Here is a 20,871-nt window from a genome sequence, read left to right on the forward strand (position 1 = left end):
AGGATGTCGCTATTTTCAGGTGAGATACAAAGGCACAACAGGCCAATTCAAGTTGCACAATTAATGTGAATTTGGTACTCTTGTGCAACAAGCCAGCTTCTCCCCTGCTCCCCAATCAGATTTTTTGCATTCAGGAAAGTGGCACAAAAATGCACTAGAATGTGTAGGGTAACAGTTGCATGGCACAATGCCATATCTCCTCCCTACAAACCAATCAGAATGAATGCTCATTAAATAGCCTGCAACATCAAGCTCCCCACAAACTTTATGCAAACCAGTCAGTATTTATGCCCATTGAGCAGACCGTCTGGAAGCAACCCCCATCTTAGTTTTGAGGGCAGGGTGCTTTAAATATTATAAATTACAATCTGTCCTTATATATCCCAGCAGCAATTGTATACAGAGCAAGATGTATAAATATCCACACCACACAATATTAAATATATCTCTCAGCAGGAGCAAATCCCACAGAGCTGAATGGGACTTACGCCCTAATAAAAGTGGTTAGCCTGCAGTTCTGTCAGTAGCAACTTCCCTTGAAGGCAGTATTTATTTTTTTGAGTAAACATAGTCAGAATTCTGTGCCATAAAGTACATTATCAACCCATATCCATTCCTAGTCTTACACAATCCTTGTATGCAATTCCGTGTATGCAATTCCACTGTTGAAATAGGGCCTTTAAATATTTCTTTGTGCACAACGTGTGGGCTTATTGCCTGGAGCCTTGCTTTCACCAAGGCTGCTTTTCTATTGATTGATATTTTCAGGTTCTTCACATTAAAATCATATTGTGTTGCTGGAACATGTGGTCCCCCCCCCCCTCTCCTCAAGGACGTGACATCCGGTGTGAGCATCTCACTTTCCTCCGGTTGGACGTGTAGCAAATGTAACAGGACAGGAAAGATGCTGTCCTTCACCGGTCTGGATTCTCCAGGCAGGAGTCGGGTTACATAGACGTTTGAGCCCTTCCTCCCTGAGTATGGAAAGGGAGGGGCGGAATCCTTTCCAAAGTCTAGATAAGTCAATAAAAGCCTCTCCAAATTCGAATGGCAAATGACTAAAGCCACTGTTACTTTCACAAAGCTGAAAGTCCTAAGGCATCCTAACAATTCCTCCCACAGAAGGCGCAAAGGGCACTTAAATGCATTTGCTGTCGTGAACATTCACTGTAGCTCCATCAGGGCTGAATCCCAACTCTTGGGTGTGAATTCTGGTGAAGATCCTTGAGGGGTGACGGGGCTTCACAGACAGAAAGTAGAATGGAGCGTCAGACGGATTCTCCTTCTGTATATTTAAGCAAACGCTTTTAAGGAAGCGGGAGGGCTGCTGCTGCTGCTGTTGCTGCTAAATCATTCATGTTCCGCCTTTCTTCGCTGGGCAATTTGCTTTCTAATTGCTCCTGTTTGCATTGATCGGGCGCAGGGCGGAAGGGGACTCTCTGGGATCTCCCAAGTTGGCTGCTGATTTATAGAGAGGCTCCATTCCTTCTCCTCCGCTTTCACCTTGCTTGGCCGGCTCTATTTTTAAGGCAAGCGCCGGCACCTGTTCCCTCGGATCCCAGGAGCTGAGGGTGACAGCTCCCCTCCTGCCAGCGCGCTCTGCCTTGCCTGCTTAGCGGGAGAGTTTCGCCTTTGCGCTCCACGCGGCGCGCCTGGGGAGGTGGCCGTCGCCAGTCTCCTCCCACCGCCGCTTGGCCAGCAGCAAACAGAAGCCGCTCCTTTTAAAACTTTGGTGCGTGCGCGCGTGTTTTCTTGCTTGAAGGAAGTTCCAACATGCGGAGTCGGAGCTGAGCGAGCCCTGCCTTTGCGCCCCTGCCCGTTAGGATTTGCCTCTCGTTGCCTTGGCTATGGCTGAATCAGGACACCCCGAGGAAGATTCTGCAGTAGACGAGTTCAATGATATTATCAAGAGTAGATCTGGTAGGATGACGTATTTGACCCTTAAGAAAATATTTTATATGAATATATATTGTTTGGTGTTTTAAAAATCCTCACTTTCCCATGATTTGGGGACTAGTTTATTCACACAAAGGATAAAGGCTGGCTCCAAAATTACTGTTGTGGAGGTTTGCTGTCACAGCCAGATGTTCTTCTGCCAAGTGAAGACTGTGCTGTTGTCTATTGTACCAGTGTTGTGTCTGCAATAATATGTGGCAAGCTGTATTCTCTTTATGCTCCAGTTCCGCCTCTGTGGTCAAAAGTCATTTGCACCGTTTTACACTGATTTTGTTTGAATTTACTTTATTTCATTTGGAGAGAGATAAATGGCAACACATGTGAGCAGACGCGCTTTAGACAAGCTAAGAATGAATACTTTGGTTGGATTTCATGGGGAGGGCAATACTTGAGTGCATCTCGAAGGCAACCAATGATATTGTGTTATAAGGAGATTGCAGGGGGATTGTTTAGCATTTTTATTTTCCTGATTTTTTTTGTGTTCTGCGAAGGCTTGCATCTGCCTTTGATTATTAACGGAATATTTAAAAGTTATTAAACCTTGAGCATGGGAAAAGAAGACTTGTGCCACACACGCCGCCCATCCCATGTCTGCCACAGTAGCATCCAGGTTTTCATTAGCTCAAAAAGTTTGTGGTAGTGTTTGTGGTGCCGCTTGTGTAACAGGGAAAAAGTCTGTACTATTGCTGTAAATGGAAGCAGCTGCAATGCTTCTCTACTGGATAAAGTTTCAGTTGCCTAGGCTGCCTCCCTGACTTTATCCCTGGAAAGGAACCAATTCACAGGCAGTGCAAGTATTTATAGTTCATTCAAAATTCACATTTTTTTAAACAAGGGGCAAAACACACGAGTACTGAGGTACTTAATTATGTCTGAAAAGTTATGCACTTGACAAATAGAACAGAAAGTAGATTAATGAGGCTGTCATGCCTCCTCTCTTAGGCATATGCCTGGATTTTATTGGGGGGAGCAGCTTCTCTCATTTCAAATAGAAAGGAATAAAGTCAACTAGCATGTAAGTATATTTAAGATCAGTGGAGCCAAGGAGATAAAAAGGAGCCTAAAGGTTGCCAGTCCCAAGCCTAATTTTAACATAATTCTGTATATGGATTAAAAGAGGCAGCACATACCTGGTGTTTCAATTAAGTCTGGTTACTCACTTATGCATGCAGCTGTAGCATGTCATAGACTGCCTCATGCATGTTGCATATAACACACTGGATGACCTTGTTGAAATGGTGCTGGCTTTATGAAATGCTGCACAGGTAGGGGCTTTTTTGTGCAGCAAGAGTCACATTAGAATCAGGTCAGTGTGTGAAACATTTCCTGGAAGCCTTTCCTTCTTGTTAAATTCTGGAGTTACCAAAGCACATCTGGAATGGATTTCTAGTACCATTAACTTCCCCACTAAAAAAAGCTTCGGGTCCCCCTCTCCACCCGACATTACACTACTGAATTCTGCTTTCCTGCTTATATGTCTGATGTGTGTTTACAGTAAAAATTTAGAAGCTGTCTTGAATGCAAACCATTTACAGTGAAACTATCAAACATCTTTCTTTTTCTGTAGAGTCTATTGGTGATTCCGTCCCAATCCTGGGTTGTTTGCAATCTACCTGGGAAACTGGGAATGCCACCCACCAGTGATGGCTCCATTACTTTTACTGATGTTTCATTGGGGTGAAACATCAAGAGCCCCTGATATTTCCAAAGGTTGCTGGTTTGCAGCTCAGCACCAGATTTGTTCTTTAAGTGGTAAACAAGTTAGAAACTGAAATCTTTCAATATCCTAAATAAACGAGCTCTGAGACTTACCATTAGAGAATGACGAGGCTGTGGGATAGTTGATATATTATCATGGGACTCTAGGGTTAGGATCTCCCATCCCATCACTTTTTTTGCAAAGTCTTTTAAAGCTCCCAACAGGTTGAGAAAAGCCAACATTCATGAAATTGCTGTCCTGTGCACGTTTAGGAGTAACTGAACACAATGAGAGGTGGGGTATGTGTACATTACTGCTCATTCCACATCTAGTGTATTCCCATTGCTAGTTTCTGAAGCCGCATACACGCAGTGTTAGCCACAGTCCATATTGATCCATTCATTTTTAAAATAATGCTGCCTAGTGCTTCCCCCCCAAACCAACATCCACTACAAACAGAAAAACTAAACCATTTCCCCTTCATACTTAAGTCAGGTGTGTACATTTAACATAGCCATCACACATGTGCAGGTGGCAGCTACATGAATTGGAATTTGAGGGGGCGTGGGTGGCGCTGTGGGTTAAGCCACAGAGCCAAGGACTTGCCGATCAGAAGGTCAGTGGTTCGAATCCCTGTGACGGGGTGAGCTCCCATTGCTCGGTCCCTGCTCCTGCCAACCTAGCCGTTTGAAAGCACGTCAGAGTGCAAGTAGATAAATAGGTACCGCTCCGGCAGGAAGGTAAACAGCGTTTCCGTGCGCTGCTCTGGTCCGCCAGAAGCAGCTTAGTCATGCTGGCCACATGACCCGGAAGCTGTACGCCGACTCCCTCAGCCAATAAAGCGAGATGAGCGCCGCAACCCCAGAGTCGGCCACAATTGGACCTAACGGTCAGGTTTAGGTTTACCTTTACCTTTAGGGAGCTTGCAGGGAAACCTAAAAGGTCATGTGTAGAGGGTGAAGAATCCCCATGCCCTCTTTTATGTGTACAACACCATGCAAAATAAGGCTCGAAATGGCCACTGATGTATGCATGCCCTTAATTACATAATAATCATGCATAAGATTGGGGTTTGCACCATTTGTAAAAAATACTGTGGCCACTGATAATCATGTGTAGAGTATCTAATGAATGGATATGTTTTGAATGGGCAATGAATGATCAATTAAGAATGTGCATGTTTTGGGTAAAAGCAGCAGACAATCTGCCACTGCTGAGTCTCCAATATTGGAGGTTTTAAAAGTATGTGTCATGCTGTAAGTTTTAAACCTGGTAAGTCTTGCATTGGTGTCGGAGCAAGGTTCCAATAAAACTCCCAGCTTTTGCAAACTTTGCTGTTTTGTAATCTGAGCTTCTTAAGTGTATTTCCTTTCTCTTCATCCCTGCTCAGACTTTGCAACTAGGCTATCTCTTACTGTGAAGAGTGAAAGAGGTCCTAAATCATGGGAGAGGAGTGATGTCTTTTTAAAGTATCAGAAAGCAGAACTTTTGCTACCAGAAGCTGTGTCACTGCAGGTTGGAAAAGCTGGACAAAGAGAGTGCCATTGATTTCTTTTCCAGCATAGTTCTCTGATCAAGATTGTATTACCTTCTGAGGCAGCCTCTGAGAATATTTGATTTTTAAGGACTAACACATATTGCTGTGGCTACCAAGTGGAAAGGATTACAAAGAAATTCTGTGAAAAGTTGTAGTACTAAGCAGGGATTTTGGCCATTTGACAGAATGTTAGTTTACTACATCCTGGGAATGTTTTGATTGAAAGCACTTCATGGGGGAGGGGGAGGGGGGTTTGAGTGTGAGAGAGCAGCAGATGGTTTGAAGGACCATTTTCAGGGATTTGTTTTGGAGAAAATGTACTGTTCAATGAGTGACTCATGTTCTCTGCTTTAACATTGCCTGTGGTTAGTTCCACCCTCTTTATTCCCACTTAATAGGAATGTGACACCAGATAGAAGCTGATGTGCAGGAATAGCAGCTGTGGGACAGCTTTATCCTGTGCATGTTTATTTGGAAGCAAATTCCATTGACTTCGCTGCAGAATGCTCTCCCAAAGTGTGTATAAGATTGCAACCTAACAGTTGGTTCACTTTTGTCTTTTGGATACTGAGGTAGTTCCTGTGTCACAGTGAACCCAGGGGTGAGGAACCTGTGACTCTCCAGATGTTAGATTCCACTGATAGGAGATTAGTCCACAGCAGAGTGTCACACAGGTTCCCACCCCTGTGATAATCCATGGTTTATCAAGCCTCAGAGAGCCTTGAATGTGCACACTCAGCCTCCCAGTTCCTATTCACGACCCCAAGGATGAAATCATAATTCTGGCTCCATCAACAACAATTAAGCATTATGTCTGAACCCTAAACTGTGGTCAATCTAAACAGTTTTTTTAAAAAGCAATAATAACCCAGCTTCACGGCCCATCTTATTGTTTATCCCTGGCTCCAGCAACACTACTGCCAATACAGATCCTCGGGTAGTTCACTGCTTTTCTCCCCAGGGTGTGAGAATCTGCCCTAGGCTTGCCGATTCTCAGACCAATTACTAATCCAAGGATCTGTCCTCTTATCCCTTGGCAGCTACTCAGGAACCCTTTTTGGAAACCTAAGTGCGTCTACAAAGTCCCTCTTATCTCATGCTTTTTGGCTCTCAGAAAAGAATTTTAAGAGTTCTCCACTGTATGCCATTCAGACTTCATGATTGTCAATTAGTCCTAAAAACATAATCTTTTATCACCTTTATTTGATTCCCTTCTTCTTATGTGTTCCCTGAAAAAAATGCAATTCAGGTGTAAGGATCTCTCCAAAGTTCTCATTCAGCTTAGTTTTCTTTAATTTTCCTATCCTTTTACAGCTTTGTCTGTGCATTTTCAGTACTAAGCAAGTTGCTTGACATGAGTGGGACTTACTTCTGAGTACGTATGCATGGCCTTGTACTGTTGATATTTTTTTATAAACATGTTGTTTGAATGATTTTTCCACTGAGTATGTATTTAGTAAAGTGAGGATCGATGATACCCATTTTTCCTGCATTTCCTCATTTTCTAGCTGCCCCTATTCTGCAGTTCCTGGGCTGCTGTTGGCTATCCTGAATTGTACTCTGGATTGTTGAGTCTTGGGGTCACTACAGGTGACAGTAAATAGGTGGTTTAATATTACAATGAGTAGTGTAATACACAGAAACCCTTTATGATACATATTTACAAGGAATTTCATAGGAAACAATGTAAATATAAGCCCTTTCAAGACAGCCTTTGCTGGCTGGAGCTAATGGGAGTTGTTTTTGGTTGTCTGTTTTTTAAAAATGTGTATACCTCTTTTCATTGCCTCGTTGTGATAGTTGGTGTACCAGTACTAATAAACAGGTTGTGTGTGTTGTGATCTTGGTGATGACACTGGTGCATCTTGGTTGACTTTTATATGACTTTATTTCTCTGGGGTTCCCCCCCCCCCCGAAAGCCTTTCTCCACACTAGGGTAGATGTCAGTGGGAATGACTGTTGTACTTCTGTAACTGTAGTCTAATAAAAAGAACCCAAAAGCACATAAAATGTTTCTTTACACTTTTCCTATGGGTATTGGTACAAAGCATAGCCGTAATGTGAATATTTATTTTGAAGTCAAAAGCGTCTGGAAAGCAGCTTTAGATATTATGTTGCATCTGGAATAACCCAGTTGGAGGTCTTGCTAACGGGCCAAGAATAGGCATTTAACAGTTGTCTAAACAGAACTTGGCTGGCTTCATTTGCATCACACTTTTTCCCCTCTTTACCTTTAATACAATTGCTGCTACCCCTACTTCCCCCATACTAACTACTGTTATGTTGGAAGTAAGTTGTGTTATGGTTTTTTGAGATTTACTGTCAGTTACCAGTTCGTTGCATTGCATGGACAAATGTTTGTGGTCTGGTTTTAAGATTCGATTCTGGGCTTGCAAAACCCATAGGTTAGCAACTGAGGATGAGTGTCTCTGGTCCACACACTCCTCTTCCTCATCTTCTCCCTTTCTCAGTGCTTACATCCTGCTTTAATTAAACCACAGTTAGCCATTAATTCAGAAACAATGAATTGTTGTTTAATCTCAGTTTATTTCCCCATCTGCCCCTGAAGGTCTACCTGAGAATCATCTTGCCTTAAGGGTAGGGATAGAGATCTAACTTTCCAAAAGCTTCCCCTCCTCCTTGTAACTTATCTTTGCTGTTTTGTTATATAGTTCTAATTAATTGCTTATGGTAAACTAGGCTGTGAAAAGAAGTATATAAATATTTTAAGTAAATAAACCAGGGAACGTAAACCTCAGCTTGAAGTTGGTTTCATTTCCTGGTTAGTTTGCTGTTGTTGGCATCCATTTTTCTCAGGAGACAAGGGAGGAGTGTGCAAATTGAAGTCATACTCCTGGAGAGTTACAGTGCTTGCTGTGGTTGTAGAGACCAATATGGGAGAGACATGTTTTGTTGCAGCTGGGGCAGATGAAGGCATCCAGTTGTGCTGCTGCAGATACACCATGGTGTTTCTCCTCTCAGCAGTCGTTCCTCCTCTGGGTGCTGTGGGTACACAGCCTGACAGTCTGTCTCCAGGCACCGCAGTAATCTGCAAGGGATTCCCACACAGTAGGGTTGATGTTGCCAGCCTTCATGTCTCATTTTCAGACAAATTTGTACTGCAGAGTTGGTCTGCCAGTGGACCTGGTGCCTGAAGCCAGCTCCCCTTAGAGCATGTGCTTGGGGATCCTGCCATCTTCCCTTCTGTGGACATAACCAAGTCAGGCTAGATGTTGCTGTAAACTGACATTAAACAACAGTTCCCCATGTTCAACATAGTGGCTAAGTGTGACATACTTATTAAACAATGATGTAAGCACTGTGGGAGGGATGAGGGGAGGGATGAGAAGACAGTGGGGGTGAAGAGTAAGCAAACACTCCTATTGGTTGTTCCCAGTTGTTAAAATTTGGGTTAAGGAATCCCATGGTAGCACACTCTTCTGATGTAACTGAGGAGATTTCACCCCTCCCATTCCCAAGAATCTCCTGAGGAGTCTGCTGATTCTGCAGAGAGGAGGAGGCATGTTCTGCTCTCTACTTATTCTGCTTCAGCACCACATCAAAGAGTCGGTCAGTGAGTCAGTCAGTCAGTGTTAGAGAGAGATTGTGTGTTTAGATAAGGTTGCTGCTAAGAGCAGCTGCAGGCACTCAGTGCGGTTCAGCATTCTTTATGCTTAGACCTATTTAGCTCTGTATATAGTTGTATAATAGTTGTAGTTATAGAATAAAGAGAATATTCTACAGAGCTGCTCTCCGAGTTGTTTATATAATCTGCTAGACTCTGCTGTACTCTGCTGTGCGACGACTGTCTACTTGTGGAAGTGAATCCGGTGCTCACAACTCTAAGCTATGAGTCCACAGCACTTTGACCTGTTCATGTGCAGAAGGTGGTCTCTGGAAGTGCTACCCAGCTCGCCTAGCCCAGTCGGGGCTGAAGTGGATGAGTCCAGTTAGTGGCACTGGCTCAAGGGCGATGCTGACAGTAACATGCTGGTGTTTAAATGCCGTTAGAATTCAACCCCACCCCCATACCGAAAATACTTTCATGTCCCATTTTAGGTAACCATCCCTTTGTTTACACAGGGATGTGGTGTAGTGGTTAAGAGCGGTAGTCTCCTAATCTGGGGAACCGGGTTCGCGTCTCCGCTCCTCCACCTGCAGCTGCTGGGTGACCTTGGGCCAGTCACACTTCTGTGAAGTCTCTCAGCCCCACTCACCCCACAGAGTGTTTGTTGTGTTGGAGGAAGGGAAAGGAGAATGTTAGCTGCTTTGAGACTCCTGAAGGGGAGTGAAAGGCGGGATATCAAATCCAAACTCTTCTTCTTCTTCTACATACAGTGGCTTTTGGGTTACATCCTAAATCAGTGAGATAAGATATGGGGTGCAGAGGAGCACACATGCTTAGATTTCAGTTGCCCTTGAATGTAGAGTCAGCACATAAAACAGTTATTCTCCAGTGTTCTGAAGCCTCTAATATGTGTTTGTTTTCTTTCAGCCTGTGAATCCTCAAAGCTATGACTAGGAAATTTCCATTTGTGCACAGAAAGATGCACTTTTAAATCTTTACTGGCATAGTTTTGTTATATGATCTTTAACTTGCAGTACTTTCTATGCTGGAAGTAATGGGATTCGAAAATCTTCTTTCTTTTTTTACTACTAAAAATGCATTTTTCATCAGTCCTTGCTAGGCTCATGTGTGGGTATTAGGTTGAATTCACTTGTCACTGCCCCAAACTACCCAGCCTAGTTGCCTGTCGATATTACAGTCAATTTCATATATTTGGCCCCATCTGCACTAAACACTTAAAGCGCTAGTACACCAATTTAAACAGTCATGGTTACAATTCCTGGAGTTCCCTGGGAAGAAGTTGTTTGGTTGTTAAATCATTCCAGGGATCAGCGGTCTGTGAGGGGATCACAGAATGGAAGTGCCCACCTGCATTAAAGCAGTATCATTCCATTTTAAACAACTGTGGCTTCCTCACAAGAACCCCCCAAAGAGTAGTTTTTTAAAGGTGCTGAGCCCTGTAGTCTGCTACAGTCTTTGCATTCGGTCAAGCAGAATACTGTCCTGGTTTTATACATTTTAGTGGGCACTAGACGTTAACAGCAATTTATAGATATACTGTTGTCTTAGTGGGCTTTGAGAAGTGAGCACAGAAGAAAGTCCAAATATGCTATAGCGCTTTTTGGCAGCTATAGATCTCTTGCATTCATCTCAGCTTGCAGAGAAAACTGAGGTCCTGAATCATAATACACCACTGGTTCCATCAACTTTTTTTTTTTTGTCAGTTATCACATGTTGCCTTTGGATACTTGTGCCTATGCTAAGTGGATATAATTTTGGCTGTTGCATTGATTATCTTTACAACCTTATATTGCTGTAAGTATCAAAAACTTATTGGAGGTTAACTGAAAGCGACCGGTTGAAATGTATCTTACCATGCCACAGAACGTCCAAGGAAACCTCAGAGCAGTTCACAGTTTAATGGTAAGAATCTGCTTTCAAATAGCTGTTACTAATCTCAGACAAAAGGCAGTTGTCAAAAACAGGTGCCAGATGATGGCATATAAACCACTAATGGTCAAAAATATGAATCATGCAATGTTTCATGTATCACTGGCTTGGCATCTAATTTTTTAAGCTAGTTATCTTGACTTATTCTTGGTGGGTCTCCATGCAGTTGGCAGACCAACCTAGGCATGGCAAAGATCTGTAATAAGACCCATGAGTAAAGGCATTCAAACAAGTCGGTACAGTATGTACACCATCCTATCTTGTTGTCCAAGAACGTTAAAGCCAATATATTCAAAGCATTTGTGGCCCACTTTGAAGAGGTATTTTAATTTATATTTCTCTGAAAGCTCCACCGCCTACACTGTACTCCCTGTACTCCCAAAGGAATGCTACTGTACTCCCAAAGGAAGGCTACTCCATCTGAAATCTGGATCACCTTCAAAAAGTACTTCCATGAAAAGGAGAAGGGAGCGGCTTTGGCACTGATGAATCAAGATTAGAATTCCATGAGGAAAACTTATTCAGAGGTGAAGACTGTTTTCTGAAATTGGGGTGGGAATGCACTTCTTTTCTGAAAGTGCACAAGCCAAGTTTCAGAACCTAATGGATAAGCTGCAAATCAGAGGAGATTGGAATGAGGGCTTGTCTTGTCACTTTTTATAGGAAGAGGTTCCACAGCATGACAAGGCTATATTACTCCCTTAAATGTTCTTTAAATGGAAGCTGAGCACCAGAAATGCAAGACCACAAATAGAACAACTTCTTTTCCTTTATAGAGGCTCTGGACCTTTTGACAGGGAAGTTGTGTAAGAGTTAATTATTCTCAGCACACAACTATCATCTTAGGTAATCTTCAGCTGTTGAATTCCTCTAATGTAGACTTTTAACCACAAAGACTATGAAAGGATTCATTCCAGTAATTGCAAGGGACTTCAGTGACCAGATTGTTATTCTTGTTTTGCTGTAATCACCATGCATCTAAAAGGGTAAATGTAGATTCTGGTAGACCTTGATACGGACTAAACACACACTCACCTCATACATGCACATAGGGCTGAAAGGCAGGAGGAGATAGGGAATCTCATCCCTTATATAAAGATCAGGGGAGTGTATATTCAGACACCTGTTTGAGAATTTAGCTCCTTGTTTTGCACAAGTTCCAAAAGACTGTATCCTTGTGCATTGATTTTGACTCTTATATAAAGATCAGGGGACGTGGTCCCATAGTGGACAGACTGAACGGGAAACACCAGTGACAACAGACACTTGTGAATAAACTCCCAACTCCCATATGAACTGACCCAGACCTTGTGATCATCATCTGAGGCCCTTCTTCATGAGAATTCCAGAGGGTGGCAACATGAGAACGGACCTTTCCTGCTGTGGCTTCCTGTTGTTTATGTATTTATTTGATAAGTTTGCATACCACCCTTCATCCACAGATCACAGCCACAGATCACAGCACGTTTCACAACATAAAAATACAAAATGAGAACACAAAATACATAATAAAACAAAAATAAACCAATACCCCCCCCCCAAAAAAAATTGTGGAATGCTCTCCCCAGGGATGTTCACCTGATGCCTTCATTACATATCTTTAGGCGCCAGGAGAAAATATTTCTCTTTAACCAAGCCATTGGCTGATTAAACATTCTATGGCCTTCTAAATGTGTTTGTAGGAAGGGGGGGGGATTATTGGTTTTATTTTTTATGTCTTTTGTGTTCTTATTTTGTATTTCTATGTTGTGAACTGCCCTGTGATCTTCAAATGAATACTGTAGTGGTATACAAATTTAATAAATAATATAATAATCTCCCTTACCCAGAATTGGGAACTGTAAACAATACATTTTTTATTAGCTAGCACTAAAGGTGCAAAGGATTTGATGGGGTCTGCCCTCACATCACGACATTATGAAAATAGGTATGTCTTGGGAATCTGTATAAAACATGGCAAAACAAAACATAACAAAACTCTTTTTTCCCATGAATTACATTCACTCAGGAGTTTAGATCTGTTTTCTTTCTTTTGAAGGCAGGACAGATCAACTAAAATAGCTTTGAGGTAAACTTGCTATTAAGAGACCAGGTAGCCTGCTGTTGAACAATCTGCATTTCCATGACCTGTCATTTTCTGTATGATGTTTCCTTGACAACATACATTGAGCGCTAAATGTTACCCGCTCTTCATACATAAATCAAATGAGAGGTTATAGTACATGTTGCTAAATAAAACTTGGAATATAATCTGACAGTGGTCAGAAGCTGCCATTTTCTACTGAATAGCCTGCAGACTATTTGCTGAGTTTTCAGTGGCTTAAAAACTTCCATTGCACCAAATCTTGTGTCAACTCTCTAGAGATCACAAACATAAAAACAAAGCAAAATGTCAACAGTTGGAAGTAACTGGAAGGTTTTACTCCAGTCTCGTATTATTGAGCAGCACCTCTTTATATGCATACCAGCACCTCTGTCCAAAGTTGCAGTGAGAGCAAGAGAGAGTGCAAGTGTGGAGTTCAAAGAGTAAACTGAACTGAAATAATTCATTTTACCTGCATTGCTCCCCTCCCCTCCTAAAATGCTTAACAAGAAAACAAATATATCCCATAGTCAGCTGGAAGAGCTATAGAAACACGAGCTATTCCATCTATTGACATTCCCCACCATGGCGAAAGTAAGGCTTTTGTAAGAGTTGGGCTAGAAAGAACAAGGAATGGAGGGATCAGGCCAACTGTTGAACAGGAGTGGAAGAGTGCAAGCTGGAAGGGTACTTATGGTCGAGGTCTCTTGCATTAACAATAAGAAGAAGACAATAGCCCATCTACTCCAGACTTCCATTCTCACAGTGCCATCCAGATGCCTGTGGGATGCCCGCAAGTAGGATTCAAGCCCAAGAACATTCTCCCTTCCTGTGGTTTCCAGCAACTCGTATTCACACACGTTATTACTTTGAATTGTGGAGGCAGAGCATAGCCATCATAGTTAGCAGCCTTCAGTAGCCCTTTTCCACTGCTGAATTCCTCAAACATTTGTTGCTAGTTTACAATAGTTCCTAGCTTTGTTCCATCAAACAAGGAACAACACAATTGTCGCAAAGTGTCCTGAGAAGAAAAAGTTGCCTTCCTAAATTGCCCTTTTCTTTCTTTTTTTGGTGCAGGGGGGAAGCTATATAGCCTTGTCTTATAACAACCAGTTTAGGAAATGTGTGAATGTTGGAGATACTTCTCACCTGCCACTCAGGAATCATAGAATCATAGAGTTGGAAGGGATCCAAGGATCATCTAGTCCCAACCCCCTGCAATGCAGGAATCTCAACTAAAGCATCCATGACAGATGGCCATCCAACCTTTGATCAAAAACCTCCAAGGAAGGAGAGTCCACCACCTCTCACGGGAGTCTGTTCCACTGCCAAAGAACTCTTACTGTCAGAAAGTTTTTCCAGATGTTTAGTCAGAATCGCCTTTCTTGCAACTTTAGTACCCTTGGATGCAGTTTATTAGGCCCTGGAGATTTGAATTCATTCAAAGTAGCTAGGTGTTCTTTAAAAAAAAACACCTATTAATCTGCTACCCTTCATAGGCCCCAGGGTATTTGAAGGACTGCCCAGTCCATTCCCTGCTTAAAGATGGGAGAGCAGGGGCATTGAAGTTGCCCACCAGCAATTAGCAGTGGGACAAGTCACCTGGTTCCCCACTATAGTGATATGTACTTTAATTCTATTAAATAATGTCAATTGTTTATATCTCTCTTTTTTTGGCAATGCACCCCCGCCTTCTACTGGCCCCACAGAAGCATGGTAGGCTCCTCACGATGGGTTTCAAATAGGCCCGAAGGCCTTTAGATCCAGGTATGTCTAAAGACCTAGTTACTTACACCTGCTTTCAATTGAATAGCAGTGTTAGTCTTTGGTTTTTATATTGGATTTTCCCCATTGCTGCTGTTTTTACTGCAGCTTTTGAACTGCATTGTGTTTATGGGATTTGTATTATGAATTTTGTATTTCACTGTAAAGTGACTTTTAATGGTAATTTCATGCTTTGAATTGCCTCAAGAGATCTGGTTCAACCTTGAAAAGTGCTATAAAATGGTGTGCGTGTAATTATATATATATATATATATATATATATATATAGCCTTGAACCAATATGGAAATATCAGTTTTGCAGTGCTTTTGAGTTTCCAAATAGAGCCAGTGAGAATGAATAAAAAAACAGAGTTGGGCTCAATATTTCACCAGCGTGGCCAGGGAGAATGGCAGTTATAATCAACAACGAGAGGCGGACCACAGGTTAGCTACCCCTGTGATAGAAAAATACGGCTCTGCCACTAGGCAAGCTGAAGCAGCTGCCTCAGTTGGCAGAAGCTCCCAAGGCAGCAGCCTTATGGGCGCCTAAACACCTCTGCAGAAGTTGCACTGGTGTCAGCTGAAATCAGCTGGTATCAGTCCTGAAATTGGCACGGATGCCAGCACCACTTCTCCACCAGCGGCGGAAGTAGAAGAGCAGGCAGAGAAGAGCTGGTGGAAACAGATATGGTGGCGGCAGCGGGCGTGACAGGGCAGGGAAAGCCGGCCATTCCCGTTTTGCCTCAAGTGGCGAAACAGGAAGCACTGTTCCTGGATATGCAGTGAATGGCAGGCAGTATGTCAAAGGTTAAGAACTGTTGCTATAAAACCCGTTTTAGTCATAGGTCATTGGGGATTGTGGGTGGGTGGGTATCTGTGCAAAGCAAGGAGGCCAATTGACAAGTAACTCCATTGCCGTATCACAACCATTATGAATTCCTTGCCAAAATGGATTGTAGGGTATATACCTCTCTAGAAACTTTGTTTTTCATAGAGATCAAGAAATACAGAGTTTACTATACCAACATCTGGATGAGTCTGAGAAGACACCCGGCAGAAAAGTATCAGTTGGCATGAGGGATAGGAGCTGAACAGGGCAAGGCCATGAAGATATGAGCTCTGTTTTGCTTTGTGCACACATCACGAAAGAGACTTCCTCTCTTTTTGGGTTCTGCAGTTTGGACTGAACTGTGTCCACTGTTCAACAGCAGAAAATACATCTATAATGCAGTTCACCATCATGTTCTTTCCCCCCCTCACCCAGTTTCACCTGAACGCATTATCTGGTCAGGAAAGGGTAATGATTTTTCTCTTCCAAAGGCACTTCTACCAGAGTTCCTTTCTGTGCCATGTTGAATTTTATTTTTTTTCAAATGAATTATATGTGAAAGTCTGGTGGGTAAAATAGGGTAATTGTGTGGCTTTGGGACTGCATTTATAATTTGTAATTCATTTTCTCTAAAAGCTAGCTTCCATTAGGTTGATTTCACAAGTGGCGAAAATATTTTCAGGTTCTAGCACGATTAAACTTGCTCCAGGAAATTTTCCTTCTCTCCCCTTCCAGCCTTGCAAGCTGGGTCCTGCACAGCTGGTCCCCTTTCCTCCCTCTTGCCACACTACCTGGAATGGCTCTGGAGCTCAAGCCTTTCTAGGAAGTGGAGGTGGAAGGAATGGTCCTAGGGAGGCATATGCAAGAGTGAGGCAGTGGAAGTCCCCTCTTTTAAAGGTTTTAAAAACTCAAGTAACTTTAGCCATCTGTAGCCCTCCAGATGTTGTCCTCTGGCTCCCAGCAGCTCCATCCAGCCTGACCAACAGTGAGGGAGTTGTGGCACCACAATACTCAGAGCGTGACACCAATTCACCATCCCTGATGTGTCTGAGAATCATTCAATGGATATGTGGGTTATAAAACTTCTAAAGAAAGAATTGACTTTTCCTGCCACTGTGAGGAAAGAAGATTTCTTTGTAATTATGATCTCCTCATTTAAATGAAAAGCATGTGTTCAAGTACTGATCTAAAGCCATTTCCCTCTGAGGAGTTTAGCTTGCATGTGGTCCTCCATTTACTATCCAGACAGCTTGGAATGGCAGGCTTGACATCTGTAGTTCTGGACACTGGATGTGGCGTTTGAGCACTCTGAATTCCAAAAAATCTAGACGAAGGGCAGTGTGCATTTTGGCAATAGGATGGGCTGTGCAACGTGTACTCTTGCTTCCTGGGGAGTAGAATATACTTGCCTTTCCCCTGGATATTTCCCACACATCCTTTTACACACACTCTAGCTCAGCTGAAACAGCAGGCAGGATGTGCCCTAGATTACATTATTGATATAAAAGTGCATTATAGGATTGAATTATGTTCCAGGAAAGAGCAGCATCTGCTTACTGAAAGTATTGGTTGCAGTGCAACTTTTAAAGTGCAGGTTTTGTGGTTTTGTACTTCAGGAATACTTACCTCTTTAAAATAATGGTAACTTTTGATTCCCCCGCTTCCTTAAGCAAATATTATATATCAGAAATTTCTATAGTTCATTATCAATCATGAAATATTTTGCCACTTGGCTTAATTCAGTCAGCATGGGACATGAGATATCACAGTTTAAAACATGTTGAAAGTGGGCACTGTTTGGTGTGCTTAATGCTCCCACTGCTAAAGCTGCTGTAACCTAGTGATGCCACTGAAACTGGTAATTGGTGAGTTTCGAGGTGGAATCTGATACGTTTTTAAATGATAAGATGTGTTCCGAGCCTGATTGTCGCTCTGCCGAACTATAATATTCTCATAATCCAATATGATCTTGATTTATGGGTTAATTTGTAGCTTGTGTGCATGATGCGGCATGCTTAAGCATAAATCACATGTTTAGATGGTGATTGCTATAAGCCGTTACTTGATGAAGAGATATTGGCCCATTTTCACAGTGTAACCCTTCCTCTACAGATCTACTAAGAAGCAAGACCCTTTGCGTTCAATGGAACTTACTTACAAGTAACTGTAAATAGCAAGGATCCACCACAACACTTCCTGTGCTGTTGCTTCCTCCTCCTGTGCTGATTGCAGGCTTAGGAACCACCACCACCCCCCCTAAAAAATGCCTGATGTAAACACACAAAAACAGCCAATTGAAGTGAATTTTAGTGGTGCATCACATTGTGATATATGTCATAACTGTAGAATATGCAAAACATGGCCCAAGGTCTTGTTGTTAAATGTGCATGTGCAAAAATTGAATATAGTTATGGGATCTTGGGAAATGGGAAATGTTCAGCCAAAATGTCGGTAAATTATGATTCTAATGCAGCAAGTTCACCTGTCCCTAGTTGTAACATGTTCTGGATATGTTTGAAACCTTTGAGAAATCTCCTGCTGGCCTTCAGAAAAGACTCCCAAATGATGCTCTCCGTGTATCACCCTTCATTTTAAACTATCTTGCTAGGAGGGAAAGTAAGTAGCAATTACTTTTGTATGCTCCTAGAGCTTTCTGCATTGAACATAACTGGAAAAAGCCTGAGCCTTCAGTGACAATGTTGAATCAAGTCGGCTTTTATACGTGGAATGGGAGGTGGCACCATCTCCACATCCAGCGTAACGTTTCAGGTTGGCCTTGATGCAGCTGCATTTTATTATTTAAACTTTTCCGAAGTTGTGAGCCACTTTGAATATGATATACCATGGAAAAATCAGTATTCAGGTGAACTGAAGTTATGAGGGGTGAGGGCATTCCATAACTGGGGTGGCACCATTGTAAATTGCACATGGAAATCACCAAACTGCATTCCCACCCTTAAATAGCTGTGCGAACTGAGCCCATGAGGATTTGCCCAGCATGACAGAAGACAATATGCTCTGGCAGAATGTCATTCAAGTAAATGGAACATCTCTAGTGTCGATGGCTCAATTTAAGAGTGATAGGCAAGTAGAGATTATGGTGCATGTGCATTGCACCATAATCAGGCTCTTGGCTCTTGGCTACTCTGCATGTACTGAGCATGCCAGGAATCCATTCTCTGAATAATAATAATGCATAATGGGCTAGTGTGATTATATTGTGTGCAATGCAGCTGATGGTTTGATTTAAAGAAGATGTCAAACAATAGTTTGTGGAAGCTCTTGGCAGGCTGCCCTGACAGAGGGTGGCAGGTAATGGCTTTTGAATGCTCCTGGTCTTCCCAAGTTCTGAAAGCAGTGGTCTCTGCCACCTCCAGGGGCACACACCAAAGAAGGGTCTGGCCTAAATATTTTTATTTGTTAAAATATTTCTAACCTATCCTGTATCAGTTGATCTCATGGCAGAATGCATTTCATATAAAATAGCAATTCAGCATATATAGTGCACAACAAAGCCATAATAGGTCAGCCACAAACCATAAAACTACAGAGCAGATCACAGCACTGAGCTGCAAACCAAATACCTGAGGAAACAATCAGGTATTGCTGGAATGAAGCTATACAGTGGTACCTCGGGTTACATACGCTTCAGGTTACAGACTCCGCTAACCCAGAAATAGTACCTCGGGTTAAGAACTTTGCTTCAGGATGAGAACAGAAATCGTGCTCTGGTGGCGCGGCGACAGCAGGAAGACCCATTAGCTAAAGTGGTGCTTCAAGTTAAGAACAGTTTCAGATTAAGAACGGATCTCCAGAATGAATTAAGAGTACTTAACCCGAGGTACCACTGTAGTTGGATCCAGCTAGGCCTCAGAGAGGAAGACAATCTGCAACTGGGGTGCCAGAGCAGAGAAGCCCCTCTTCTGTGTTCCCAAATTGAGGATATGGAGGAAAGCCTCCCTGCCAGATCTTAAGGCTTGGGCATGACGATAGTGGGAGAGGTATCTAGTAAACAGATACCTCAAGTATCTAGGCCCAAGCTGTTTGGAGCTTTTATAAACCATTATACGGGTAGTGCTGTGGTCTAAACCACTGACCCTAGGGCTTGCCGATCAGAAGGTCAGCGGTTTGAATCCCTGCGACGGGGTGAGCTCCCGTTGTTTGGTCCCTGCTCCTGCCAACCTAGCAGTTCCAAAGCACACCAAAAAGTGCAAGTAGATTAATAGGTACCGCTCCGGTGGGAAGGTAAACAGCACTTCCATGCGCTGCTCTGGTTTCACCAGAAGTGGCTTAGTCATGCTGGCCACATGACCCGGAAAAACTGTATGCGGACAAACGTCGGCTCCCTCAGCCAGTAAAGCGAGATGAGCGCCGCAACCCCAGAGTCATTCATGACTGGGCTTACCTGTCAGGGGTCCTTTACCTTTACCTTTTTTTACTAATACCTTGAAATCAGACTAGAAGTGACATGCTAGCCAGTGCAGTTCCTTTAGAACTGATATTATATGGCTCCTTTAGGTTGTTCCACTAAGTAGCCTTACTGCCATGTTCCGCATTAACTGAAGCTTCCACATCCTCACCAAGAGCAGCCCCACATTGGGTGTGTTACAGTAAGCCAATCAAGAGCTCACCCAAACATGGACCACTGTGGCAAGGTTATCCCTGTGCAAGAATTGTCATAGCTGATAGGCCTGTCAAAGCTGGGCAAGAGCCACCAAGGCCACTTGAGCCTCCAGTGACAACACTGGATCTAAGAATACACCCACATTCTCCTTTAGAAGAAGCATGGCCCAAGACAGCATCTCGGTGCAGTCTGTTTATTGGCCCTCATCCATCGTTCACCCAGCTAAGCTGCTGCTAAACCTAGCAAGAGGGGACAGCTAGTGTGTCAAATATTCGGGCATCAGTAGCAAACCCTTCTAGAGTGACTATTGGCTTTCCAGTTGATGTTGATCTCAAGTGTGTGCAGAGCTGCATGGATAGGTTCTCCTAGGCTGCCCATGCCACATTCAAATCTGACATCAAATTGCATCTTTAGGTCCTGTAGATTCCTACAAGAAAAAGAAACAAAAAGCTGGCTCTCACAGCATGGTCTCCATCTCTAAGCTTGTACACTACACAAAGAAGGAAAAAGCTTCCCGCTAGTCCTGCTGTTGCACTGCAGAATAATTACTAAGCTCAAATTCAGCACAATAATATTAGGCTCCCTTTGCTGTGTGCCTCGTATTTATGGAAAATCCTTGTCTAGTGTACATGTATAATGCACATGCACTGGATTCAAAAGAAGCCTGCATTGCACATTGATGAAATGATTTAACTGCTTAACCTGATGATTTAACTGCTTCCCTTCGGGACATGGAGTGTCAAATCATGAAACCCAGAGATCTAACAAGCGTCCTTTATTTTGCTCACTTCTTACGATTGACTTGGTGTACCCAAGTGTTCATGCCACTGACTATTTAGGAACTTGGGGGGGGGGTGTTTG

General features: G+C 42.9%; 1 protein-coding gene across 4 annotated transcripts in view; it reads left to right on the forward strand.

The window, feature by feature from the left end:
• Nucleotides 1–876: 876 nt before the first annotated feature.
• The window catches only part of DMD (dystrophin), a 984,302-nt gene continuing 964,307 nt past the window's right edge, over nucleotides 877–20,871 (forward strand). For 2 of the 4 annotated variants that reach the window (XM_083438913.1, XM_083438919.1), the window contains exon 1: nucleotides 877–1,920. In XM_083438913.1, coding sequence (XP_083295039.1) covers nucleotides 1,848–1,920 — 73 coding nt within the window. In that variant the 5' untranslated portion in view covers nucleotides 877–1,847. The remainder of the gene's footprint in view (nucleotides 1,921–20,871) is intronic. The other 2 variants (XM_083438923.1, XM_083438924.1) reach the window with 1 other exon arrangement.

Source organism: Podarcis tiliguerta (genome assembly GCF_965153285.1).
Source record: "Podarcis tiliguerta genome assembly, chromosome: 4".
In the NCBI taxonomy this organism is placed as follows: domain Eukaryota; kingdom Metazoa; phylum Chordata; class Lepidosauria; order Squamata; family Lacertidae; genus Podarcis; species Podarcis tiliguerta.